The sequence below is a fragment of the Malaclemys terrapin genome, chromosome 3, assembly GCF_027887155.1.
Source record: "Malaclemys terrapin pileata isolate rMalTer1 chromosome 3, rMalTer1.hap1, whole genome shotgun sequence".
NCBI lineage: Eukaryota > Metazoa > Chordata > Testudines > Emydidae > Malaclemys > Malaclemys terrapin.
This window is the reverse complement of record NC_071507.1, coordinates 115,034,245-115,050,775: the sequence shown is the minus strand read 5'-3', so window position 1 is coordinate 115,050,775 and position 16,531 is coordinate 115,034,245. Positions and strand designations below refer to the sequence as shown.

The 16,531-nt window shown below is 39.0% G+C and overlaps 1 protein-coding gene across 6 annotated transcripts in view; it reads left to right on the top strand.

Moving 5' to 3' along the window:
- Window positions 1-16,531, top strand: part of NKAIN2 (sodium/potassium transporting ATPase interacting 2) — a 763,955-nt gene that overhangs the window by 329,291 nt on the left and 418,133 nt on the right. For all 6 annotated transcript variants that reach the window (XM_054023913.1, XM_054023914.1, XM_054023911.1 and 3 more), the window contains exon 2: window positions 13,211-13,348. In XM_054023913.1, coding sequence (XP_053879888.1) covers window positions 13,211-13,348 — 138 coding nt within the window. The remainder of the gene's footprint in view (window positions 1-13,210; window positions 13,349-16,531) is intronic.

The window sequence follows — 16,531 nt, the reverse complement described above, 5'->3', positions numbered from 1 at the left end:
CTCTGCCTTCTCTCTTCCAGAATAACTAATTGTTAGTACTCTAGTATTCATTAGAATTTATAGGTCTCTTCCTTATGTTTGGTTAATAAGCTTTCTCCTTGAGTTCCATAATAATTGCACTGAATATTTTCTTACAAAAAATGATGATGAATTATGCATGCTGTCTCCCCCCACAGAACAAGTTGAAACCAGTTGATAGGAAAGTCATCTGATCAATTTTTATATCCCACCACAGTGATTATTGGTATGACCGTAGCCCACTTCCCTCCCTCCCAACTGCTTTTTGCAGGGAAGTGGGAGAAAATGCCAGGATAATTTTGAATGTTGGGTCCTGTAATTATTATTTTCTCTACTTTCCAGATGGAAATCGGTGTAATTTTCAAAATTTTTACCCAGAGAGATTGTGATTTGCCTAAATCCAGAGGCTGGTGTAGAGCCTGGAACAGAACCCAGTGCAATATTTAAAGCATAGACCATCTACCTTATATGATTACTAATGACATCCTCCTCAGATGTAAGAGGAGCATATACTTCTTAGACAGAAGATACACTGGTGATAGGAAAGTTAATGCCACCTCACAAACTAATCTATAATTCCACAAGCTGGCACTAGCATCAGATGTGAACCATGTTTTTAAATGAAATAACTCCTTGAAGGAATGCAGTAGTTGTTCCCTCAGCACATGAGGGTTTAAATTTCCTTGCTCAGCGATGTCTGGCTTTGGGGTTGGGACCTGAGCAGGAAGGTTGGCAGCGTATCAGAAGTAATGCTCGCAGTGTGGGAGGTTCTCACCTTAGAGGGTGGGACCAGGCAGAAGGCCTGGCAGCAACAGGCATTCTTACCATTCCTGAGGTGACCGTATGAAATTAATGTTAACATTACTGAAATAGCATGTCGGCAGGTGCGCTGCCAGCTTTTCCGCCGCGTTAGGCGGCAGAAGGTCCCACCCTGAAATGCCGCCTGTGGTTTACATGATTATTCGAGCAACTTACTAAGCACACTGACATAGATGAAGGAAACCCCCCTGCTCGCTCTTTATTGTTCTTTTGTGTATTTGTTTTTACCTCTGCTTTCTCTAGTGCTCTGTCACAATATTCCTGGTGTAGAACTGTCAGTAGCACTGTAAATTCAATGGGGATTGATCCTGTCTTAGAACAGCAGGGATGGAGAAGGCTGACTCTTCACCGCTTTAAGCTCTTTAGTGTAGCCATAGCCTTAGTCTCCGTCTTCTAGTCTAATCCTTGTTAAATGGGTCAAAACAATTGTAAACAACTCTCTTTCTACAGATCATGATTGGATAGATGATCACATTTTGTATAGCTCTAAGAGGTCACTGACTAACAAGTCAAAGCACTCTGAATGGATAGATTTAAGCAGCTAACCTAAAATTGTCAGCTCATTTTGTGGGAGGCACTTTAGAAGAGTTGGAGTCAGACCGTTTAATTTGCCTTTCATAGTCTGTCATGATTATTTCTTACAACAAAATATCCAGTGCAACAAATTAGTGTGTGCTGCTTTGGTCAGGCTGCATTCCAATTCCTGCCATGCCACTGCTGGCTGCCTTAAGCACTTCTTCCAGCACAATAATTATTGCCGAGTTTCTAGACTTCATCAAACCAGCAAGGTGATCACCCCCCTGGAACAGCTGGGGATATGAGGTATGGAAAAGTAAAAAGAAATTGCTGCAACTCTGTGCTATCATGCCAGCAAATGCCACTTGAATGATGGCAGCTATTGGCAGGGGAGGGTTCTGTTGGAGGAGAGCTTGCAGCAGTACTAGATTATAGCTTTTGCTGCTTCCAAGTGGAATTGCGATGGGCACCGAAGCAAATAAACCAAATTGGAGGGCAAGAAAAGTGGAGATTAGCAGGCAGATGCAATAGGGAAACTGTGAATTGTGACATTACAATGTTTACTTCATCGTATATGCTTGATTCTTTTATGAAGCAACAAACGTACACAATCAACAATATGGCATAAACTAAGGAGCTATATTAGACAGCCCCTTATTTTGTCCATAGCACTTTTCAGCAAACAGGTGTCATTCTTGTTCTTATATGACAAATTACTACTTAGTAATATTTTATTATATGAAGTGTAGCAGCAAAACCAAAGTGATAAATACATCTTGCCGTAGCTGGCTTTTTAAAAAGATTTAACCTTCAAAATAGGTTACCTGGAGTCGGTCACTGTGCTTGAGTGAATGTGTGTGTAAACAATGATGGGTTGATCCAGAGTTGGATGCTTAGCACTAGTGGGTGTTGTGTGTGCTCAGCAACCATCAGAATCAGGCCATAAGTTAGTGGAACATTGGGCCTGATTCTCCTCTCATTTATCTTGGTGTAAATCAGAGTAACATCACTGACACTAATGGAGTAACATGAGCATAAGGGCTTGTACACAGTAGCACTTACTTCAGTATAATGTAAGTCTCTCAGGGATGTGAAAAAGCCAGCCCTCCTGAGTGACATAAGTTACACCGACCTAAGCGCCGTTGTGGATGGCGCAATGTCAGCGGGAGAAGCTCTCCGGCTGATATAACTACCACCACTCGGAGGTGGAGTAATTATGCCGATGGAAGAGCAGGAGAATTGAGTGTGTGCAGGATCTTGTTTTGTTTAGGGTGTCTCTTTTTGTAATGTATGTGTTGCTATCTGTTTATATTAGAGAAGGCAGATTGAAGAAGTTCACCTTGCACTACAGCTGTACTACAGACTGTCATAAACCTCATCACCTTCTGGTTGGTCAGAATATTTTTATCAAAATTGCATTTTGGCAAAATAGGCTGTTGCTTTGAAGCAAAAATGTTTTTCTGAAACACATCAGTTTCCTCAAAACTTTCTCTCTCTAACCCAAAAACCTTCAGAGAGACAGTGGCCAGGAGAGTCAGACTCACGCTGTAGCGGAGTACTGGTTTGGGATGTGGGAAACTCAGCTTTAAGTCCCTGCCCTGCCTGATTTGGAGTGATCTGGGATGAAAAAAATCTCATCTGAATGAGGCAGAGAAGGGACTTAAACCTGGGTCTCCCTCATCCCAGGCCAGTACCATAATTACCAGTTTATGGAGTGTGTGATATTTGCAAAATCATTCAAAAGGTTTTGCGGGGTTTTCCGGTGCAGAATGAAAACAAATTTTGAAATCACAGAAGTTGCTGAAAAACAGAATTGTCATCATCTGATCAGCTCTAGACCACAGTTCCTGTAGGAGTTCATTCCACACTGACTGGCCTCTGAGGAAGCTCTGAACCCTGCACATATGAGTTTTATCTTTATGGTCCAAATTTCCATTGTGCCAGAGGAGCAGAGTTGTTGACTATGGCATTCATCCTGGCTCTTTAAGTGATCTTTTTAATATTCTGGGCTCAGCCCATTGAATGCCTTGAAGATAAAGCCTGAGATCTTGTGCTTGACTCATTGGTCTGTGGGGAGCCAGTGAAGAAAGCAAAGGATAGGTCTGTTTGCTGTAGCCCATGTTGCTGAGATGTGCTGCAGTGTTCTGTACTACTTGGAGTTCCCTAAGGGCTGATGGCTTCATGTCCAGGTAGTAGGCAAAGTTTAGCAGTTGCAAACTTTTCAGGAGATAACCAATATCCCATCTCTTTCTTCTACACTGGCAAAGTGATCAGCAAAGTTGAAAGATCTGTTTATAGATAATGCCAACGCTTGAAATCTAGTAAATACTTCACACTGTGTAATGATAATGAATATTCTAGCAGGAGTATATTAAAAAGAATTTTATAAGGTCAGATGAAGTCAGGCTTCTGCATATTCAAATTTGATGTGGAGTGAGTGACTATAAAGCAGTAAGCTCTCTGTGCTTATCAGTACCAGCATGGCTTAGCTATTTTTTTGACAATAGCTTTGAGTAAGCTTGGTATGGAAACACAGGTAAAACCACCTTTATGTGTGGAGACTGGCTATTTTCACCTGATATATTCCTTTGATACCATTCCGCATTGATTTTTACCTTCACTTCTCTCACTCCTGATGAGTTGTGAGCACTCTCTTCTAATGCATCTCAAAACTGATTGGCTGAGGATTCTTATAAAGCATTTGTTTCTAATCCTCTTCAAGCCACCTTTCCTTCCAAAAAGACTTAGTGGGTGAGGTGATTTTGTTGTTGTTGTTTTCATTGTAGGTAGGTAATTTTGTGCAGAGAATAGGCCAAATTCTGCTTTCAACTACACCAGTGTAAATGTAGGATAATTCAGTTATCTTCAGAGGAGTTAATCTGGATATACCTTGGGGTAAACGATAGGTTATAGATGTACTGTAGGTTTATATTGTGGAAATGAGAACATAATCTGGCCCTCTATGTGTAACTTGTGCACATCTTTGTGCATTAGAGAGTTTCTGTATTATTAAATATTGTAATAACATGGTAACAGTTTTGATATTCTTGATATGTGCTTGCACCTATCTGAATGCATAGTTCTGCCTGCATTCATACTTTTGCGCAATACCTTTTTTCCCTTCTGATTTAAAAAAAAAATATTAGAGGCCAGTATCAGCACTTCTTCCTTTCAGCTACTAGTTACAGTAACTCCTCGCTTAATGTTGTAGTTATGTTCCTGAAAAATGCAACTGTAATCGAAATGATGTTAAGCGAATCCAATTTCCCCATAAGAATTAATATAAATGGGGGGGGGTTAGGTTCCAGGGAAATGTTTTTCACCAGACAGAACACTATATATACACAGTATAAGTTTTAAACAAACAATTTAATACTGTACACAGCAATGATGATTGTGAAGCTTGGTTGAGGTGGTGAAGTCAGAGGGTAGAAGAGGGTGGGATATTTCCCAGGGAATGCCTTACTGCTAAATGATGAACTAGCACTCAGCTGAGCCCTCAAGGGTTAACACATTGTTATTAATGTAGCCTCACACTTTACAAGGAAGCACAAATGGAGGGAGGGGAGACAGCATGGCAGACAGAGAGAGACAGAGACACACACCCTATGTGTGAGAGAGAGATGTGCATTGCCCCTTTAAGTACGCTGACCTCACTCTAAGTACATTACCTTTTTAAGTTGAGACAGCAGCTGCTCTATGGAGATGGGGTAAGCAGGGGGCAGGAGCAGGGGGGAGGAGGACACCCTGACATTAGCCTCCCGTCCCTCTGCACAGGAATCAGGAGGCTCCCAGGAGCAGCTCCAAGGCAGAGGGCAGGAGTAGCACATGGCAGTGGGGAGAGAAACAGCTGAACTGCTGGCAATTGATAGCCTGCTGGTGGCTGCCGCACAGGGGACTTAGGGGAGCAGGGAGTTGATGGGAGGCGGCCGGTCCACCCTGGTTCCAAGCCCCACCTGCTAGTTCCAACGGGCTGCTCTTTCTGCAAGCAGTGGACAAAGCAGGTGGCTGCCAAAAAACGTTATAAGGGAGCATTGCGCAACTTTAAACGAGCATGTTCTCTAATTGATCAGCAATGTAACAAAGAAACAATGTTAACCGGGATGATTTTAAGTGAGGAGTTACTGTACATGGAAGTTGATGGGAGTTAGGTGCCTAACTCAGGTGCTTTTGAAAATCCCACTAGGTATTTATCTCCCTCTTAAAGTGCCCAAATGCCTTTATAAATCTGGCCCCATGGTCCTTAAAAATGGAAATCATTAGCACAGATGGAAAGACTCTATTCTGCAGTCAATGTTTTGTTGTTTTGAAATGTGTGGTGAAAAATATTAATGTGTGCATCTAAGCAAATATTGTAGGTATTTTGATGTATTCTGTCCTTTTTGTCTAATATGTTTTAACAAGATACTTTTTTTCCATTTGTCTGCCTTTAAATAATTCCTCCGCCCCCTAAAATAAACCCTCCTTTATCATGGTTGAGTGACTGAATCCTGCTCTGGGCAAAAAAGCAGGATATTTTTGTCTCATAACATGGTTTCATTTTTAAGGAATAAAATAAATTTCCTATCTTGAGATGACTTATCAGTTTGAGTCTGAGCCACTTATAGTATCTTTGCTGATTTCATCTATATCTTTTAGAACTTATAGAATACAAGCATGTCTTACTGAAATCATGCATAGCTTGCTATTGCATCTGTTTATGAACAGGAAATCAAATACTGTATAGTGACTAGTTCTCTTTAGAATAGAACTTCTAAGTTAATATTGTGTATAATAAGCCTGTAGCTTACAAGTTGTAGCAATGCAATAGTTAACTTGGGTAGAACATGATTTCCATAGAGTTGACTCTTCAAATTTTCTTGCAGAGATCCAAAATGGAGTGTTTGTGATACTTCTCTGAGTCTGTTTTCCTGTATGTCAGCCAGAAAAACATAGCTACTTTAACCCTTCAAATAAACCATCCCACAGAGAATATTGCTTCAAAATCCTTTTTCTAATCTAAATACCTCTATAGCATGTGCTTAAATCCATTCCATTTTAACCCAGTGGGACCTGTGCATTAAGTTACAATTTTAAGCATGCATTGAAGTGTTTTGCTGAATTGGGACTCTAAAACAGCAAAATTACTATGTTCAAGAATTTTTCCCCTCGTCACACATCATTGTTAATAAAATCAAATGTGTGTCAGTTGAGATTTCTTTCATTTAAAGTCACCCAGTGAAGGTGGGCAAACAATTTTTGTACAAAAATTAAATCAATGAGACACCCTCCGTCTATCTATGTAGAGGACATATTGATATTTGCGCTAGGTTTGATAATATCAAGTGTATCTAATTACTAGGGCTGTCAATGAATCGCAGTTAACTCATGAGATGTAACACAAAAAAATTAATCGTGATTAAAAAAATTAATGGTGATTAATCACACTTATAACAATAGAATACCAATTGAAATTTCTTAAATATTTTGGATGTTTTTCTATATTTTTAACATTGATTTCAATTACACCAAAGAATACAAAGTGCACAGTGCTCACTTTAGATTATTATTTTTATTACAAATATTTGCATTGTAAAAATGATAAATAAAATAAATAGTATTTTTCAGTTCACTTCATACAAGTACTGTAGTGCAATCTCTTTATCATGAAAGTGTAATGTACAAATGCAGATTTTTTTTGTTACATAACTACACTCAAAAACAAAACTGTAGAGCCCACAAGTCTACTCAGTCCTACTTCTTGTTCAGCCAATCGCTAAGACAAACAAGTTTGTTTACATTGACGGGAGATACTGCTGCCTGCTTCTAATTTACAATGTCACCTGAAAGTGAGAACAGGCGTTCGCATGGCACTTTTGTAGCCCGCTTTGCAAGGTATTTATGTGCCAGATATGCTAAACATTCGTATGCCTCTTCATGCTTCGGCCACCATTCCAGAGGACATGCTTCCATGCAGATGATGTTAAAAAAAAAAAAAAGTCAATTAAATTTGTGACTGGACTCCTTGGGGGGAGAACTGTATGTCTCATGCTCTGTTTTACCTGCATTCTGCATATATTTCATATGGATGATGACCCAGCACATGTTTGTTTTAAGAACACTTTCGCAGCAGATTTGACAAAATGCAAAGAAGGTGCTTATCCTGGCGAGCCGCGTGCTGAACATTGCCGACCCCTGAGCTAGAGTCTTAATTTTATGTCCCCAGGAATAATGATGACAGTTGCAATTTAGCTAACAATTCCATTCATTATATAAGTGAACCTAAAAAGAATCCAGTTCATTCTCCCTTTGCAGTCTCTCTTTTGCAGGGCAAAACTAGTGTTTAAAAGGTATTTTTTAATTATATTTGTTCAGAAGAGTTGGCAGCTAACACTCTGAACACAGACATTAATTCTGTGGATTGATCTCAAGCCTTTTTCTACAGTGTTTGATGTGGGTTCATTTTTATGGGTATTGTTTCTGTTTTCTGACTGGGTGAGTAGACAATCATTTTGTCTCAAAAACTCAGACCAACTAAAATTTTGGGTTCTGCAAATTCTAGTCTATATCCCTTTAAATTAGCTTCAGATGAATGTTTGTGCTATTAACAATTACTCCCTTGAATGTCAATGCAAAGTGAAATTCATTTAAAAATTTGACTGAACAGAGTAGGGGAGAAAAAAGCCCAGCTGTGTTCATAACTTCTGTTGCTTTTATACTGGTAATTATTATTATTTTTAATCTAGTCTCTTCCTTTCAGCAGCTCTTCTTTTTTCCCATACTATTTCAACTATATATATATGTATGGACTTGATTCTCTCTGTTACTTTAGTTCTTTCACTGGGGTAACCGCACTGAAGTCAATGGAGTTACATTGGAAAATCAGGCCCTATATCTGCATTTACAATCCAGAATTGTTTAAAACATATGCTTTTACTGTGCAAACCACAAAGGGAAGAAATTAAGGCCAACAGTCTCAAAACTGAATGCCTGGTAACACAATGCTCTTGCAGCTCCTGTTACGAAGGTGTGTCTAACTTTAGGCACCTAACTTTGAAAATGTTTGCTCTAAGTTTACAACAATCAGTGTCTTTTCAACAAAGCAATAAACTTTGCATTTTAATTTATTTTTGTGTAAAGTTCTGTTCTGCACACTCATCTGGGGTGTCTAAAAAAGAGTGTGTGTAAAGTTTCATCCCATCAGGTAACCTTAATTGTTTGTCAAAAGCAAAAAAATTTTAAAGCTAACAGTAGATGAAAGCAGTCAGATTTTTATTTATTTATTATATTTGTTTAGCACATCAGCCACAACTTGGACAACTAAAATCCATCTTTAGGCACCTAAATAAAGGAGGGCTAATTTTCAGAGGTGGTGAGCACTGTCACTAGTCACACACCCATGTCGTGCTCAGCAGCTCTCCAAAATACTAAACTTTTATTTAGATCTCTAAATGTTAATTAAGGGGCCCAAGTTTAGGCACTCACATTGGAATGCTTTGGCCTTACTTTCTAAGGATGATTAACACGGTCCGCTGTTTGGTACTCAGGCAGTAGAACCATTATAGCAAATTATGTAAAGTCCCCTTTCCGGTGACTTTGGATAAGACCATCAGCTGAAGGCAAGTATCACTCTGTGTAGCTGAGTTGGGGTCACAAAAGTGCTCTTTTTTGACCTCCCCTGGTCCCTAGGGCTGATCTCATAGACTCATGGACTTCAAGGCCAGAAGGAACCATCATGATCATCTGTGACATTCCATCCCCCAGGTGGTGCTTAGAGTACTCTAAAGACTCCTCTCAGTCTCATCTGTGTCAGCTGTTAGTGGCCCAAAAGGTGCATTACTCCAGTCCTTAACTGATGAATCTGAAATACTAAGCTTAGATCCATTTAAGTAGATGGCTGGGGCATTTATGAAAAACTGACTGCAGGATCTCAGATGGCTACATGTATAAAAACCTAGGTAGATGATAGCACTACCAGACAATGAAACAAATTTCTAATTGCTGGGCTGGCTGAGGGACTTTTGAGCTCTGCTCAAATTGTTTGATTTAATTTTTAATGATGTGTGATTTCAGGACTCAATCTTCATAACTGAATTCAACAACAAAAATTTCTTCATGGCATCCTGACACACACAACTATAATGGCACGAGTCTATCTGTCTCTGAACCTTGTCATCCATAGGCTTCCAGTTTAAAGAAAACAGTCCATATAATAACCTTAGAAAAATGACAGGATTAATAATGGAAAGAGAAATGAATGAAAATATGTTAAGTGAAGATTTACTATCGAATATACTCTTATTCAGTTTATAGCCTTGTAAGCAATTTTTGACAGAACTATTAGATCTGTCACAAAAAAACCCTTTGATATATGTTGATGCGATTTCTTTTTAGCCTTACAGTTACAGTGGGAATATTAAGTTCCCTACTTTTTTATAATTAACTACAGTACTGCTATTTTCTTCCATAATTGGTACACTTATCTGTGTGATTTCCTACTGTTTGAATGATTTGCCTCATCCACTCTATATTTTGTAACTGACTGACCCCCCATAGTTATTCAACTAGAAGTCTGCACAGTTTATTTTCTTTTTACAACTGCTTTGCCATTCTCATTTTACTGTTTTTTCAGCTGATGAAAATAAGAGCTCTCTGTTATGAATGAACATTTTCCCATTGTTAGACAGTTAATAATAATGCTTTAGGCAGGTATTTTGTTGATACTGTTACTGGATTTCACAAAGACCTGCACAGTGTCACAGATGGATCTCAGTTATATAAATTAATAGTTAAAGTAATTTTATAATGATACATTTGGAGGTTTAGGGGGACTGGGATTTTGTGAAACTTGCAAGACAGCTTGGTCTTTTAGTCACATCATTGCAATTACAATTAGCACGTTACGCCTTGCTTCTTTGGGAATTCTTCTGACATGTAGTGTTGCTGTGGTGTCTAATATTATGAACCAGGCTTGCAGAATCCTGGGTAACTTAAGAACAGTGATTGTCTAGCTTGGTCCATGACTCTCTTAAGCAAAATTCTAAGCAAAAATCAGGATGGGCTATCAATCTGATATACTGTATAGTGCTAACCTGTCTCCAGAGAGGAGGAATTACAGTGGTCATCATTAAATCTGGGATTTTAAAAGGAACATAAAACTCAGTGGGATTGGGATGCCAAACTCCCTTAGATTCCTTTAAAAATTCCAGGCTAAGAGGTCAGCATTTGTCAATAGACCACATATAGTTGCACTTTCCTGATATAAATTGGGGGAAAATGTGGTATCTGTTATCACTATGTGGCAGTGATTGGCAAATGCCATCCTTTTAATAGTGATGTATGTATTTGGTAACTTTTTAGCAAGGTCTGGCTGTATTTTGGGTCTTGAATGCCTTTGTGGACAGGGAAATACCTCCAATAAATTGTATCACCTAAAAAATTTCAGTGAACTAAAATTAATTATTCAGCTAGCATTTAATTTCAGACACAGATATTAACTTTTAAATTAAATAAAAGTGTTCCTGACAAAAACACCTAATTCAATTGATCCATTGTGTCTTATAAACTGAGTAACTATTCACCAACAGATTTTGGGGTAGGGGAGGAATTGCAACTTCATATAGGAGCAGCGGATTTAAAAGAAAAAATCCCAGTTCAATAAGGAATTCTCAGAATTCTCACTAGAATTCTTGCCTAGAAAAATAGGTTTGGTCAGGGAATTTTTTTCTCTGGAGGATGCATTTAATCTTATCAGTGTTTTTTGGATATGTAGTTTTGAACGTGCATCAGTGTACAGGCTGCATGTTAATTAAATGTAACTACACAAGTTAACACATTCTGCTGAATTCTGAAAGGTGTTCCTATTCAAACCAAACTGACGCTTTGATTTTCTTACTCTGGTCTAGCTACTTCAAGTGTTCTTGTTTGGCAAGGGTCACCAACTGCCCTAACTTGTCTGGAGATTAACATGATGTAAATATTTCTAAAAAAGAAGCTATCTTGAGGATTGTGTAGCTATTCGTATTTGCTGTGTAACTGACAGCAGTGGTGACATTATTAAGGTTTGTTGGGGCTATTCCCTGCCTATGATGTGTTTTATATTTGATTTGCGTATAGGTAAAGTTTTTAAAGTTTGTATCTGTGTGTAATATAAAAATAAAAAACCCAAAACATCAAACTACTTTAAAAGAATGTCAGGTTTGCAAAGTCAAGCACTCAAAAGTTAGGAAATGCCAGAATAAAGGTTGAGTGCTTACCTTAGTTCAACGCCTTTCTGCATATACATTAGGATACAGTCGTCCATGACATGATCACATAAAAAAGGAGGGCAGAAGTGGGGCGGGGAGGGGGTACGGAGGGAGGGAAAAGGTAAGCCAGGGTGTGTGTTTCTATAGCCCAGTCAAATAGAAGGCAGTAAGTATTTGGGAGTAGGGAGAACTACAGTGACAGAAGGGATAGATTAGGGGGAATACAGAATGAATCGGTTCTGCTGTGAAGGAGAAAGAGGGATGGAAGGAGATTGCAGGATGAGGCTTATTGATGGGAGAAAAGATGTTGAGGAGAGATATTATAACTAGAGCTGTGCAAATAACTGATAGTTCAGTTTGCTGGAAGTTTGGTGGGAGGACAAATAGAAAAAAATAACTTTTTTTGAGTCAAATGATTATTTTGTTTAGATTTGGGGCATTTTTAACCTTCTATTAATAAAAGCAAAGGGAATGAAGAGCTAGATTCATAAAACAGAGGCAGTGGTGTCCTCCTTTATCCCATAGCCAAGTTGTTAGGGTGTTCACCTGGGATGTGGTTCAAATCCCTTCTTTAGGCTAACCCTTGGGCTATAGGTTATTCTGGGGTGGGTTTCCCTCAGTGTCTCCTGTTGAAGCTGTTCCACTTTGGCCCAATGACTATTCAAGTGTTTCAGAAAGAGAGAGACTCTATAGCCTGGTGGTTAGAGCACTCACATGAGAGGGACATTCCCAGGTTCTGATCCATGCTCCAATGAATATTTAATTATTTATACCAAATGGGAACAGCTTCAGCAGGAGAGATTGAGTCCCACCCTAGAGTATCTAGTAATCTGGTGGTTAGGTCAGTGACCTGGGAAGGGGGAGACCTGGGTTTCTGTTCCCACTCCAAAGCAGGGATTCAGACCTGGGATTCCCACATCAAGGGTGAATGCCTGAACCACCAGACAACTGGATATTAGGGGTGTGGTGTGGTGGATTGAGAGAACAGAGGGCTGGCAAACACAAACTCCTGAGTTCTTGTGAATGGTGCCTATCCCTTGTGAACCTATCCTGAAAAATCTAAATGTTTCATTGTGATAGTGTCTGCATGAACCACTTCCACATTTCAAGGGGAAAAAGAATCATTTATTTATGTTTTGACTAAAACAATTTGCCAAAATCAGCACAGCTGTGGAAATCAGTTAACCAAATCAGTTGATCCAATATGCATTTTTTTAATTGAAAAAGTTTCAGCTGAAAATATTTCACTGAGCTCAGGTATTAAACCCACCACTGACTTTCAACACCACTGAAGAAGTACTTTACTAGCATTTACTAGTGTATATGACAAAATGATTTGTGCTGTTTCTGCATCAAACACAACATCACTGTGAACAGGGTCTGGTATCGCAGCAGAATCACCCATATAAATATTTTAGCTAACTGCATATAACTCAGTAGACTGTCAGTGAGAAATGCTGCTTTCACTAAAATCAAAGGGTGAAACATCACAAACTCATTTCATTATACTGCTTAGTGTACTAGATTCAAACTCGGGACAATTTTCTTGTTTGGGGGAGGGAACATGTCTTCATATCTATTTTTTTTCTGACCTGTTCTAATCTATGCATTCTGATGCTTTTAAATCCTAGGTTTGTGTGCTGGAGAGGCAGATATTTGACTTCCTTGGTTATCAGTGGGCACCAATCCTGTCAAATTTTGTGCACATTATTATAGTCATACTTGGCTTATTTGGAACCATCCAGTATAGACCTCGCTACATAACAGGAGTGAGTATCATTTATGTTTTTATTTTCTGAGCATCATAAAAATGGGAGAGATGGATGTGCAAACTTTACCCTTTTGCTTAGGAATTAAATATACATCTCACCCTTGTTTAACCTGCATATGTATTTATTGTACAACTGTAACATTGTTATGGTTCACCTACCATAATTAAATAACACCATGGAACAGCAGCTGAAAATCAATAATCTCACAAAATATATGAAAAATATGAATATAGCATAAGACTTAATAAGTTAACATTTGTAAAGTACTTTGGAATCCCCAAAGAAGAGATGATATAGAAGCACAAACTATTATACACCCTGGATTTTACCTGTTGATCATTGAATTACTGTAATTTGTATTGACTGTTTCTTATTAACCCATGTTGTTTAGAGAGCCAAAAATATGCCTGCTTCTTACAAACAAGACAGTATTGTGGGTGTGTGAGGAGAGGAAGGTAAGGAAGTGACAAGACAAGAGTATAAAAAGACAGTATGTGAATCTCTGGAGTTGACCTGATTTTTTTTCCCTTCATCCATCCTCCCTATAACCTATCTGCATACACACAAACAAATTGGGCTTTGTTGTACTCTCAAACACATTACAATTTTAACTAGATTTTAGATTTACATTTTTAGCATTTTGTTTTTAAAAAAGAAAGATCTAAAAAGTTTAAATCTCAAAAACATTGCTCAGAATGACTTTATCTAAAAATAAATCCATAATAAAAAAAATACTAATTCAACAGTACAGTGTAGATTTTTCACTGACACAAACGCAAATCAGGAAATCCCGGAGCTGCTGTTTCATCATCAACAGTAATTCAGCCTTCAGGCATATGCTTGTTTGTCTGATTTGTACTGGTCACTATGGGATGAACTGTGACTTTGCCATAAGCCTGTTTTGGAGTTAGTGTATTGTTGAGACGCTCCTGGATCAGCCCAAGAGTGAGATTGTAATTCGCCTTGCTGCTCCAGGGAGGGAAAGGAGTAAGTTGCGTTGAGTCTGTACCTGCCTCTGAAGAGCTGGCATCCCCTCTTACACTGTTACACAAGATGTGGGTAACTGGCCCATGAGATAAGGGGTCATGATGTTCTCCTTATGTCCTTGTAGTCCCTGAGCCATAGATTAGTCCTATGGTATTAATGTTAATGAATGAATATTAGTATGTGTAGGAGTGAAAATGTGCTTCTGAATATATGCAGTAGTGTTGTAGCCATGTCGGTCCCAGGATATTAGAGGAACAAGGTGGGAGAGGTAATCCCTTTTTTTATTGGACCAACTTCTGTTGGTGAGAGAGAGAGAGAAGCTTGGGTCTGAAGAAGAGCTTGAAAGCTTGTCTCTTTCACCAAGAGAAGTTGGTCCAATAAAATATGTTATCTCCTACACCTTTTATGTCTAGCCTGAGATCTATACGGCTTCAACAACACTGCAAACATCTTATATATATGGAAAGTGTGTGTGTAAATAATATACGCATGCACATAATTAACAGTATTGCCAACTCTCATGATTTTATCACAGGTTTCATATTTGGAGTTTTTCATCAAGTCTCACCTTCTGCAATCCTGTGCTTATGTGAGAATCACAGCTTTCTTTTTCTGCAAAACAGTCAGTTTCTAGTCCTTATGGTTGTAGGGGAAAAAAAGCTTGAAAACAGGACCCGAGTGCACCTTAAAGGCTAAGAAACCATAAGGCAAATAGAAAGAACGTAACACTTATTTTTTAGATTCTTATGATTTACATTTTCAGTCAGCTCTGAAGAAAAGAAAACACCCACTTTCACACCTGGAAACATTAAAAGGGAAATGGGATTTTATCAAAATTTTGCTTTTAAAAAAATATTACCTTTGGGCTCAAAACCACTCTAAGAAATTTAAGCACTTTTATTTTTTTTTTTTCTGAAAATGCCAGAACATAGGGGCTTATTCTTAAAAGGGCCACTTCAATAGGGAAAGGCAGAGTTTTCGGCTAGAACCATGACTATACCCGAAATCAGAATGAATTCAAATTCTAGTCATAAATAGACTTTAAACGCCTGGGCTGATGCCATTCCTGCCACTTTTTCCTGTTCATTGTCTCATACACCCTCTCTTAGAGCTGCCCCCGACTTTACTCTTTGTCATAAAGGGCCTTGTGACCTGGCATCCATTGTCTAGAACTGAAGTATGTGTTCCCACACATACAGCAGGTGCCTGATGCTGCTGCACCCCTGCAGTTGGACAGGGGTGGGCAGCAAGTAGCCTGATCGTCCCGAAGGGCATCTAACAAAGGGAAACACTCCCTCTGTCACTGCAACAGCTGCATAGAGACCACTTTCTCCTTAGTGCTGTTACAAGGAATCACACTAGGAATTAGAAGTTGCCCCAGCTATCAGAAAGTTGCTAGGAGACCACAAACTCATGAGGCATCTATTACCCTCCGGTCAGCCTGTCAGCTGAATGTAGTGGTATAATGCATGTTTCACTTCAGCTGCTGCTCTGTTTGGAGTGAGTGTGTCTGAGGATGGGAGTAGACTGATTCCTGCCCATCATGGTTTTCATGGGTCCATACCATGTATTCCATTGAAGCTAGGAGATGGAGGGAATTTCCATGTGAAAAATCAGAAGGTGGGTGCTCAGTTCCAGGAGAGCACAGTAAGGAGTAAGACAGCAGTCTTCTGGGCCTGGGGACTGTATCAATGAAGTTTGCTTATTTCCAGGGGTGTGGGTATGGATCTGTAAAACTCAGACTGCCAAGTGAATATGCAAGGGTTAGGACAGCCATCTTCTGTGAATGTACCCTGCATCATCCCTACTCCTCAGTCATATCAGTATCTGTAATATTTCTTGCTTCTACAACACTAATACATTTTAATTTTATATAACATTCTTCATAAAGAGTATTACACATTTTCTAGAGACAGTGAATCACAAGTTAAAGAGAACAGAAGGACTTTAAGGTGAGATTTAAAGAAACAAGTTAGTGTCTCAGAGGGATGTGGAAATGAGTTCCTCACAGATGTGACACAACAAGTGAATGAGTGACCTTGAACTCTGGAGAATCACAAGAAGCAGAGAGAGAGGGGGATAGGAGGCCAAAACTGGCATACTGGGGAACAGGTGAATATACTGTCAGAGATCTTGGGAGATATTTTAATTGAAATGGGAGATGGTAGAGGCAGACAGAGAAGGTGGTTACGG